This window comes from Nansenia antarctica, assembly GCF_963989245.1.
Source record: "Nansenia antarctica genome assembly, chromosome: 1".
Taxonomy (NCBI): Eukaryota; Metazoa; Chordata; class Actinopteri; order Argentiniformes; family Microstomatidae; genus Nansenia; species Nansenia antarctica.
The window spans coordinates 23,618,697-23,631,196 of NC_137674.1; the positions used below are offsets into that span (position 1 = coordinate 23,618,697).

The following is a 12,500-nucleotide window of genomic DNA, read 5'->3' on the forward strand; positions in this document are numbered from 1 at the left end:
CAGAAAGACACAACTTAAACATTCAACATCTTAAAGGACACAATAAAATCATATTCCATGTTGTTTACATCTGTATTATGTCGTTACACGTATCTATGCTCTTGTATCCCATTATCAATGAATCAAATTCCTGGGCAACTTAGTTTATCTGGAGAATGTCTACAGGAATGCCAGGAAGCTTGGCAGTGTGGCCCTGTGTTGGTTTTTAGAGTCTGTAACACCATTTGTAATATATTTCAGAATATAGGGCATGTCTTCTTGACATCAGATATATAAATCAATGCACCATGATGACTCTACAGCAAACAGGCACTATATATTTGCTTGCAGACCTGCTTGGGACCTACATAAACAGGATCTATAAAAACAGGATCTATACATTTTCAAAGAATTTAAACGTACTGAGCGTAGACTGAAGACCTCCATCTCTTCAGGTTACACCTTAATTGCTCCTCCTGAGACATCTACTGCCCCTCAGCCCTGCGTCTCCTGAAGACACCCGCTTTTCCCCTCTACTGTGTCCCCTAAAAACTTCTATTTGCCCCCCTTGTACTGTTTCTCTGTTTCTCCAGTGTCTAAATAAACAATACAATAAATAAATAGTCAATGTAATTCTTTTTAAATGATCTGCAATGTACGGCATAAACTCAGCAATGCTTATATCACGATCGGCAGAGGGCTTATTTTCCTTCAGGTAAAGCGTTTTCCATTCAAAGACAGCGGTCCAACATGTAAATATATCACTCAACATGAGAGGAAGCGTCTCTGAAAATGTAATTTGAAGGGGAGAGTTGTTGCCTTTCGCAGGCCCTTGCCAAAAACAGCCAAGTATGTTTTTTAGGTACTCCAAGTTCTGCTGCAACAAACCCAAGAAGATTCTGCTGTGTTTGCAACAACACACATTCCTGTGCGTTTGACAGAACCGGTCTGTGACCTCTCTCTCTCTCTCTCTCTCTCTCTCTCTCTCTCTCTCTCTCTCTCTCTCTCTCTCTCTCTCTCTCTCTCTCTCTCTCTCTCTCTCTCTCTCTCTCTCTCTCTCTCTCTCTCTCTCTCTCTCTCTCTCTCTCTCTCTCTCTCTCTCTCTCTCTCTCTCTCTCTCTCTCTCTCTCTCTCTCTCTCTCTCTCTCTCTCTCTCTCTCTCTCTCTCTCTCTCTCTCTCTCTCTCTCTCTCTCGCTATTTATAGTTATGTATTTTAGGGTCACATTTCATATCTTAAAACCAATTGAATGTGCTGCTGTGTCAACAGAAGATCCATGCCGAGTGACAAAGAGATGCTAAAACACATTTTAAATTGTATGTAGTCTTTACAGTGTCAGTGATGGGGCAGCCATAGAGGAAATATTATGTAACCCTATAGTCACAATGCTGCAGTGTGTCTATCTGTTGCGGATCATATTTTGGTCCAAACGAAGATCTACATGAGTCACTACCCATCTTCCGTCGTAGACTGAAGACCCATCTCTTCAGGTTACACCTTATCTGCTCCTCCTGAGACATCCACTACCCCCCAGCACTGTGTCTCCTGAAGACACCCGCTTTTCCCCTCTACTGTGTCCCTAAAAACTTCGATTGCCCCCCTTGTACTGTTTCTCCAGTGTCTAGATAAAAAAAAGGCTAGGTTTAGAAGAAGGTGATAGAAGAAGGTTTTTCCTTCTATCAATGGCCCCGGGCCTGAGCTGGATTACTCGTCCTGCTACGACTGGTGGATTGATGATTCCTCTTGCTTAGTCAAATGTATTGATTGTAAGTCGCTTTGGAATAAGGCGTCTGCTAAATGCCAAAAATGTAAATGTAAATGTAAATGTCTATCTGTTGCGGATCATATTTTGGTCCAAACGAAGAGGCACTGGGCCTACATTAACCAAAAACGCAAACATCAGAGCAGCTATCCCGTGATGTAAGTTAACAGCTGTATCCAATAGTCATTAACCTCCGTTCCTTCTTTTTTTTCCGTCCAAAGACAGCTCATTTGAACTTCAGGAAGAATGTGGTTCTTGAAGCTGTGGCGGGCGTGTGTGGTTCACGAACTAAGGATGCAGTAATGTGTCAGGTCAAGATGGATTCCACAGGGTTCATAATTCCCCACAGCATCAGGGAAAGCAATAAACGAGGGACACGTGGGGAGAGGAGAGAGGGTAGCGAGGTCTCCAGCGCTCAGCTGAGGTATCCCAGACGACCAGAGTTGGAGCGCATACCGCTCGGAGAGACCGGTGTGAAGACGCTCACATCGTTCATCAGTGTTGTATAAACCCTATCTTATATAAACGCTATCTTATATCCCTCACCTCCCCGCCTGCCTCCTGTCCTCCGTGAGTGATTGATTCTCTCCCTAACAAGTGCCGGACGGGGTTCAAATGTGTGTTTGTTTTTTAATAGACTCTTCTTTCAGGACCCTGTTTGCAATTATTCCTTGTTGGTTCTATTACCACGCCGGGGATTATTACCCACAAATGTCGAGGAGGTGCGCGATTGACCTTTGGTTTTATGGAGACAAGAACACAGCAGGGTTCCCACACCTTCTGAAACATCAAATTCAAGAACCTTTCAAGGACTTTCAAGACTCAATTCCCTCAATTCAAGGACCCAACACGGCAACAAGACAACAATTAAAAAGAGAGACTTTTGAATGTAGAGGCTTGAACACTAGATGGTCTCTATAATTACGTAAGGGATTCAAGCACTTTCAATGACCCATGTCTATTTTCAAAAACTTTTAAGGCCTTGATTTTTTTCCTTCAAATTCACAAACTTTCAAGGATTTCAAGGACCCGTGGCGTGACCCGCCTCCCTCACCCAGGGCACCCCTCACCCAGGGCCTACCTCACCCAGGGCCTCCCTCACCCAGGACACCCCTCACCCAGGGCACCCCTCACCCAGGGCCTCCCTCACCCAGGACACCCCTCACCCAGGGCCTCCCTCACCCAGGGCACCCCTCACCCAGGGCACCCCTCACCCAGGACACCCCTCCCCCAGGCCTCCCTCACCCAGGGCCTCCCTCACCCAGGGCACCCCTCACCCAGGGCACCCCTCCCCCAGGGCACCCCTCCCCCAGGGCCTCCCTCCCCCAGGGCCTCCCTCCCCCAGGGCCTCCCTCCCCCAGGGCCTCCCTCACCCAGGGCCTCCCTCACCCAGGGCCTCCCTCACCCAGGGCCTCCCTCCCCCAGGGCACCCCTCACCCAGGGCCTCCCTCACCCAGGACACCCCTCACCCAGGGCCTCCCTCACCCAGGGCACCCCTCACCCAGGGCACCCCTCACCCAGGACACCCCTAAATTTTTGTTTTGTTGTCATACCAGGTTTGTTTGAGAAGTCTCCACAGCCTTAATAACACTGGGCCTACCTAGGCCTTTTTTGTGTATTACAAAATAGGGTCTGAACTCATTAGCTCTTAAAAAGAAAGCAACAATTTCAGCCACGTGAATCTGAATCCACGCATACATACAATGCTCCTGATAACATAGTTTTTAAAATAGTGCAGTGGTGGGACTTTTGCGCGGTTGAGTTTTTGCCATACGCAGTAAATCTCGATGCAGAGGATTATCGTGATGCATTTGAAACCCGTCCAAAGACAACCTCCGACCAGAGAGTGAAAATCAGCGAGACCACAAGCAAAGAGTCCCGACATTCCGATCGGGAGAGATCACCCCTCTGCACTGTGCCTGTCTCCTGATTTATGTCCTATTCATTGCCTCTCCTCCTCCTCCGGTTAATATACAGAGCATCCCCCCCTTTAATACAGTTCACGTCCCTGGAACTGTGAAACTTTTATTTGCTTTAATGGACCGTTCGTTATGATCATGAAAACCTCCTTTTTCTTTAACAGAAATCGGTGGGCTTACTGTTGTACCACTGGGCTAGCCGGAACATTCTGGAGGCTAGAAATGGTGACATAGCCAATCTGAGCCCTGGCTGTTCCAGTTACAGTCATTGGTGGTAAATGGTAAATGGACAAAGCGCTTTACAACGGCGTCTCATTCACCCATTCACACACACATTCACACACCAATGGCGGCAAGCTGCCATGCAAGGCGCTGGCCCGCTCACTGGGAGCAATTTGGGGTTCAGTGTCTTGCCCAAGGACACTTCGACATGTGGCCTGCCGGGGCTCGAACCGCCGATCTGCCAACCTTGTGATCATTAGGCTATGCCCCATTTCAACTTGTACTGACATTGTGTCATGAGGAGTCTAGGGTATTGGGGTCTGACTTAAAATATAACTCAAATTGTCTTTGGTCTGACTTGAATTAAATTATCTCTCACAACAAGGCAACCACTGTAATTGTAAATGCCGCAGTGGAAATGTGCTATTTTGTAATTTTATAAGACTTTACAATAGTCATCTGTGACATAATGCACTATTGCTGGGAGATATGAGGAGGAGCCACAACACTTTGTGAATATGATTGGCTACTGTGATATGATTGATATGGAGTGTGATTGGCTGCCTACCCCTTTTTCTATGCAGGATGTCGGATGTTACCCCGTCCTCAACGACAGCCTCCGTGCCCCCCCCCTCCCCTGGCAGTGAGGCGGTGGACAGCCTCAAGGGGGACTGGGGAGCCAGGGGGTGGGCGTGGCCATTGGAGGTGGCGGCTTGTTGAGTGGTGGCGGCCTGAACTCTCCTCTTCTCCTTCTTCAGCATGCTCACTAGGATGCCTGTGGTGCATTATGGGTTAAGAGAAAGTGACCTTTTTTCGTTTTTAGCACACACACACACACAAACTTTTACGACTCTTGACACAACGGCTGTAAGTTGGTGCCCCTCTGTTAGCTTTCTCAGAGGGGTGAAACAATGTCATTGTCATATAGATGGTAAATGGTAAATGGACTGCATTTATATAGCTATGCCTTTATCCAAAGCGCTTTACAAAGGCCTCTCATTCACCCGTTCACACACACATTCACACACCAATGGCTGCAAGCTACCATGCAAGGCGCCGGCCTGCTCATTGGGAGAAATTTGGGGTTCAGTGTCTTGCCCAAGGACACTTCGACATGTGGCCAGCCAGGGCTCGAACCGCCGACCTGCCAACCTTGCGATCATTAGACGGCGGCTCTACCTCCTGCGCCACAGCCGCCCCCTCAACAACACAGTTCTATTCTATCCTCAAAGTGAGTGGCATATCTGGCATATAATGTTTTTTTCCACAGGTAGCCATAATACAAGGCACAATGGCATTCACAGTTAGTGAGGCGGCATTACTACAACACATCTGTGAAGGACACCATATCAGGAAGATCTTTTGAGCATAGGTTGGGGTCGATTCCATTTAAATTCCATCAATTCAGGAAATTAACTGAAATTCCAAATCAAGAATAGAAAAATTAAACACAAAAACACTGACAATAAAAGCCCCCCCCCCCAATTCCTTAATGGGAATTTCTCTTCACTTCTTGAATTTGCAGAATTGTCTGTAAAGAATTGACTTCTGTGCAGGCCAGGATAATATCCAACTTCCCTCACAATAAATACTACAAAGGAAGAGGAGCATTAAAACCTCCTTGGTCTGTGGAAGAAGCAGCATGCAGGGTTCCTACACGTTTCAACAAGTCAGATTTAAGAAAAATTTTAGACCTTTTTTTAGACCTCTTTGAATATAATTTTAGACCTATTCGCAAATAGCACCATATGATAGCTTTTTGTCATCCTGCCGTAGCTTTGTTCGCCAATAATTTCTCCTGGGGGCAACGAATTGGCATTTTTTTGGGTTCCAGCTTGATTAATTTCCACGTAAATAGATGTGCTCGGACTGATTTCCTTTGCAGGATAAGCTCATCTCATTTTTTAGAGCTAATAACTGAAACTTAATAAATAAATCCTAAATCGGATTGCTGGATTTTAGACTTTAAGGCTTTTTAAGACCAGCGTGGGAACCCTGAGCATGACCGTGCTGTAGGTTTTTAAGACCAGACTGCTGACGTGTGTCTCAGTCTCTGACCCTCCAGGACAGTGAGATGTCTCAGTCTCTGACCCTCCAGGACAGTGAGATGTCTCAGTCTCTGACCCTCCAGGACAGTGAGATGTCTCAGTCTCTGACCCTCCAGGACAGTGAGATGTCTCAGTCTCTGACCCTCCAGGACAGTGAGATGTCTCAGTCTCTGACCCTCCAGGACAGTGAGATGTCTCAGTCTCTGACCCTCCAGGACAGTGAGATGTCTCAGTCTCTGACCCTCCAGGACAGTGAGATGTCTCAGTCTCTGACCCTCCAGGACAGTGAGATGTCTCAGTCTCTGACCCTCCAGGCACAGTGAGATGTCCTGGTCTGGTCTGGTCTGACTGGTTGAAGAGAAGATAATTTATAATAATTTAAATAATTTTGCCATTTAGCAGACGCTTTTAATCCAAAGCGATTTACGATTTATGTAAATTCGTATTACGAATTACAGCGACATTCCCCCTGGAGTAACTGAGGGCTAAGTGCCTTACTCAAAGGCACACTAGTAGTGGTGTGGTTTCAGGCGGGATTTGAACTCACAACCTTCCGATCATAAGTCCAACTAACTATCGACTAGACCACCACTACCCTACTACTAGAAGAGGAGCCGGGGAGAAGAGCCAAGATTCCAGAGCATCATCTCCTGCTGTGGCGTGTGTGTGTGTGTGTGTGTGTGTGTGTGTGTGTGTGTGTGTGTGTGTGTCAGACAGTAAGTATATAAATGAGTGAGTGCAAAAGAAAAAAGAAGTCCTCAAATCCTGTTCACACGTTCAATACCATGATACATCTCATCTCACAACACAGAAACACCTCAGGGTTAGTAGGGGTTGGGGTAATTTACAGTAATGGTTACCCTTCCACCACTGCTCTGCACTTCACACAGATATGCCATCACCTTCATTGAAAAAACTATCTCTTCTTGGTCCAATGAAATCGACTGGACTTCAGCCTGACCATAGTTGATAGTTGTACATCCGAGCACAGTCGAACGGTTCATTCAGTGCCGTCCAAAATTAGTTTTTACTACCCTTCAGAACACATTCACTCTGGCGCCAAGCGCCAAGTGAAACAGATTCAAGTCCAAGCATCTTTATTTGCCAAAGAAAGGGTCGTCCACAGTTCTGAGCCCAACACACTCACTGGAATAGGGGTGGAACAATAATCCACTTCTGTTCCTGCCCTTGGCAAGGGTGAAGGGAACAGAACTAGGGAAGGTAAATCCATACAAAGACAGACGTGACAACCGTTGTTTCTCTCTGCCTTGGAAAGGGCCAAACTGCTTCAACAAACTCAGAGTCAAGGCTAAAATATAAAAAGCTCAAGACCGAGAGGTCTTCCAAGATGTAGGTGCTGTCATAAATCTTACAATGGGAACCCAAGGAATGGTATTCAATCATAACCAAGTGAAAGGGGTATCCAGGATGTTACTATGAGAGAGTTGTTCTAACTCAGTGATGGCCAACTCTTAAACGGACGCATGAAACCGCAGAGAACTCCTGTTAGGGCATGTTGTCAAATCAGGTTTGCCTAATTTGTCTTAAGAAGTATGTTCACTCAGGGCTTGTATGGATCATACATATGGATAATAGCTTATTCCAAAACTGCTTGTAGTTTAAAGGAGCAGGGGTGACTTCTTCTAAATTATGCCACCTTCGGCCATCACAGCGAAATTCATTCAGAACCTCCCAACAACAGCAGCATCCTCTCTTTTTTTTCTTTTTCTGAGTGGGGCAGTCCCACTCATATTTTTCATTTTTATTGACAGATACAGTGAAGATTTAGACAGGAAGGATGGGTGAGAGAGAGAGGAGGGATTACATGCAGGATATGTCCCCGGTCGGAATCGAACCGGGGACCCTGCGGTTACATGGTCAACGCTTAACCCGCTACACCCCCAGCAGCATCCTCTCTAATAATAATATAACCCCCTAGGAATATTGTCCCGAGTGGATTCTTGTCTGACACATGATCTGTTGTCTCTGCATTATGCACAATGACTCTGTTGTCTCTGCAATATGCACAATGACTCGAAGGCTGTACCACTGCGCACATTTTCTGTGTCTTATTAAATTAAATGAAAATCGAAACATGTAAACATATTATGAACTTGAATGTAAATTCCACATCACATGTTTCAAGTGGGACGTCACACTTTGGATTTTTTTATATATATTTTTTTCCTTTCCTCGCAGTAGCCTCTATGATGTTGTTCCTTGTTTAAGGTGGATGTCATCGACTTTATACAGACATCAAAACAGACCAAACTTCTGGACTTTGGACTCCTTCAAGCCAGGAGAGCCATAGCACTACAGAGAGTATGGACGCTCCATCATTGAGAATGTGGAAGAGGGCTCTGGGAGTGTATCGGTCTGGAAAGACTAACCTACATCATTAAAGCCAAGCGGAAAGACTTTGACAAGCTGTGGGAACCATACATGAAGAACATGTACGATAGAATATTTTATACAAAGTGGAGGAAAGTTTTGTTTTTTATTCAATCCAAAATGTATGCAGGTTGAGTGTGCTTCTCTTTCTTAGTTTTTGGTTGTTTTTTCTCTGGTGTTGGTATATGAAAATGATAATAAAAATATTGTGAAAAAAGAAAAGGCAGATCATGTAATCTCTCCAGTAGGGCAACTAACCGTTCCCAGGCGACCCTGCGGTACAGTAAACAGGGGGGGGGGGGGGGTACCCAGACTCTGTGGGTTTGTTCCATCGGGAGGTCTCCCACAATTAACCATGCCGAGTTCTCAGCAGCAGTCTGGCGAGGCTAGCCTGGTGGCGGGGGAAACGGTCCCTCAAGGCGGTAGTTTAGTTTGGAGGGCGGCAGCAGACACACTGTTGTAAAGACAGTGGAAATACTGCTTATTAGCAAGTCGCTGCAGGGTTGTTGTAACCATGCTCTGTATCTGCGTGGTTATGAAGGACATGGCTGGGTGTGATATCATCCTAGCAGGGTTGCTGGAAGACGACCGGGAAGATAATTAGATCCATAAGACCCTAACCCTAACCCTGGGATGGGTGGAGAAGATACTGTAACTCCATGCTCCATCAGGATGACTACTATGAGTTACTCTTATCAGGGTTCCTACAAGTTTCAACAAGTCAAATTTAAGACCTTTTTAGACTTTTTTTTTTTTTTAGCTCTTTGAATATAATTTTAGACCTATTCGTGACACCATGTGATAGCTTTTTGTCATCCTCCATGAAATTAGGGATTTCACTGCCATACAGACAAAAAAGGAAGCGAATTGGCATTTTTGTTGGGTTCCAGCTTGATTCATTTCCACGTAGATAGATGTGGTCGGAAGGATTTCCTTGCAGGATCTCATTTTTAAGACCTAGCACCTAATCTTTTGGACCTAATAACTGAAACGTGCGACCTGTTTAGGCCTTTTAAATCGGATTGCTGGATTTGATACTTTAAGGCTTTTTAAGACCAGCGCGGGAACCCTGTATTATGAGTTACTCTTATGAATGACAAAGCTACATGGTGTGCAACACATCACAGCCCTACAATAATAATATCAATCAATCAATCAATTGTTCAATCAAAAGTTATCAAATGGTTGGTCATAATCTATCTATATAATGAATCTATCATGCATTCATTCCTGATATATGTATAGCATATTACTTGACATACTGCAGATATAACAACTTTTATTTTATTTATTTGTGTGTCTTGATCTGCAAACTCAATGACTTAACTTAGAAACGATGTGCTTCTTCTTTTGTATTGAAAGATAATCTCTTCCAAACTTAAGAGGCTTTGGCAAGCGGGCTATATAATGTAGAAAACTGATGTTTGGACAAGTGTGACTAATTGCGAGTCATTCTGAAAGGGGAATCTCGACAGCGAGGCGATGATTTCACATGACATGTTTTTGGTCCAAGACATACTCTCATGATGAAATGCATGATAATCTCCTATTTATTTTGGATATACCCATAATACCCATATTTGCCACTAAATAAACAAGTAGACATCTCCATTTTTCCATCTAATGTATTCCAGTCTAATGACATCTAGTGATGAGGGGTGGAAAGGGGGAATATTTCCAGAGGCAATTTGAAAAGACAAGAACAATAATTATCATTAATGGTGATAATTACAATCGTCAACAGTTCAAGAGACATAACATTCCATGTGTCGTTTTGGGGTAGATTTGGATTTTTGGAACCCTACTTGGATTACATAATTCATGACGTATGTCTTTGTGGAAATTGCTATCCAGTTGTCACAATCATATCCTGGAACACTTATCTTAAGTTAAAGTCTCTGTAAATGTGAAATTGTTCTGCTATAAGTACTGTACATCTCGTAACACTTTAAATGAAGTGTGGTTGTATGGTCTACTTCTACTAAGCCAAGAAATATTGATATCATTAGGACTATTATAACCATAGGAGCATTATACTGTAACCATAGGTAAACAATTAGCAATTAAACCTCCATAGTGTACAATTCAGGGTTCCTACAAGTTTCAACAAGTCCAATTTAAGACCTTTTTATACCTTTTTTAGACCTCTTTGAATATTATTTTAGACCTATTCGCGACACCATATGATAGCTTTTTGTCATCCTCCAGGTGATGAAATTAGGGATTTCACTGCCAATACAGACAAAAAAGGAAGCGAATTGGCATTTTTGGGGGTTCCAGCTTGATTAATTTCCACGTAAATAGATGTGGTCGGACTGATTTCCTTGCAGGATCTAATTTTTAAGACCTAGCACCTCATTTTTAGACAGAATAACTGAAATGTAAGACCTTTTTAGGCCTTATGAATCGGATTGCTGGATTTTAGACTTGAAGGCTTTTTAAGACCAGCGCGGGAACCCTGCTGTGTAACACAGAGACCTCACAGAATAATTAAGAAAACATGTTTACAAGATGTTGTTGTTGCGGTCGCAGTGCGGAAGGATACTGATCTCATTATCTCGTTGTGTTAGCACTTCCCTCAGCTTGGTGAGTCGTGCAGACTCGGGGCTGTCATGTGGGTCTAACACTCCCACAGGCGGTGGAGGGCTGCGGTCACCACCCCCGTCCCGAACAGACAACCTCTCCTGCACCATTACCTGCAAGAGGGGGGCACATGTAGAGAAGCAAACAGTACTGTATGCAGCCCTGGGTCAAATCATCTACATTTGTCAAATACTTTCAAATGCTTTAGACTGAAATGACTGTTAAAACAAGCACACAGAGAGAGCGAGAGAGAGAGCGAGAGAGAGAGAGAGAGAGAGAGAGAGAGAGAGAGAGAGAGAGAGAGAGAGAGAGTGTCCCCTGAGCACCAATATACTCTATGACATGACTTTGGTCAACCACCACGTCTTGCACACAGACACACATTGCCACATATAGACTACCCCAGCCAGGGATACAGTGTGCTCGGTGAAAATCCACTGCAAGGGAGTTAACTTGATCATGATTTAGTGGAAGGAGATGTGATTCATGTTTCCCTAGTGTTCCTTAGAGATGTTCCATGGGTGGGGTAGGGCGTGGTTCTAGCATGGGGTGAAAAGTCTGAATCCAAAGCCCAGGAATAAGAGTGAGGTCAGGGCCAGAGAGCCAGCGAGCAGAGGGGTGACTTCCTGGTTCCATTGTCAGCACACCAGATGACAGGGGAGGAGAAGCTCAGGGAGAACATTTGAAGCCTTCATTAATAACCAAAGTAGGTGAGGAGGCGCAGGAGGTAGAGCCGCCGTCTAAAGATCGCAAGGTTGGCAGATCGGCGATTCGAGCCCCGGCTGGCCACTTGTCGAAGTGTCCTTGTGCAAGACACTGAACCCCAAATTGAGCGGGCCGGCGCCTTGTATGGTAGCTTGCCGCCATTGGTGTGTGAATGTGTGTGTGAATGGGTGAATGAGAGGCCGTTGTAAAGCGCTTTGGATAAAGGCACTATATAAGTGCAGTCCATTTAGGTCTGCGTAATCATTCAATTAAATGAATACCGTGCAAAAAAGAATGAACTGGTTGTGTTTAGTCAGGACTTAAGAATATCACATTTTGCCCCGCGGTGGTGTAGCGGTCTAAGCACTGGCCGCTAGTGCATGCTGCCCACCGGGGCCGGGGTTCGTATCCCGGCTCGCCAGATCCAGATATGGCCGAGGCACACGGGAAGCGGCATATTGGCCGGCCGCTTCCGAGGGGGGTATAGGAGTAGTTCTGGACTAGGATCCGTCGCGCAACACCGCCCCCGTCTGGTGTCGGAGTAACGGTACTGGGCTCGAGGAGCCAGTCAGCCTAGTCTGCCTGGCGGCCTCCTCTGGGACTGCCGACCACGGGGTCGTGCGGCGGATCCTTCGCAATAGGCAGGGGATAATTGGATGCTAAGTTGGGTTAAATTGGCTACCAAATTGGGTGAAAAGGGGATAAAATCTGAAAAACAAATAAAAAAAAAAAAAAAGAATATCACATTTTGTATGTTAATATAATTACATATTGAATATAACATATTGACGGACATCATTGTACAACAAGGTACATAACTGTACATACATAGCCTACTGTAAAAATATAAATAAACCCACTGTCAAATGTGCCAAAATAAAAAGTAAAACAG

General features: G+C 45.0%; 1 protein-coding gene across 1 annotated transcript in view; it reads right to left on the bottom strand.

The window, feature by feature from the left end:
* kif6 (kinesin family member 6) overlaps window positions 1–12,500 on the bottom strand; it is a gene marked incomplete at both ends in the record, with an annotated part of 100,948 nt that overhangs the window by 43,951 nt on the left and 44,497 nt on the right. The window contains 2 exons of the mRNA XM_080541292.1: window positions 4,450–4,656; window positions 10,866–11,016. Of these exons, the coding sequence (XP_080397418.1) occupies window positions 4,450–4,656; window positions 10,866–11,016 (358 nt within the window). The remainder of the gene's footprint in view (window positions 1–4,449; window positions 4,657–10,865; window positions 11,017–12,500) is intronic.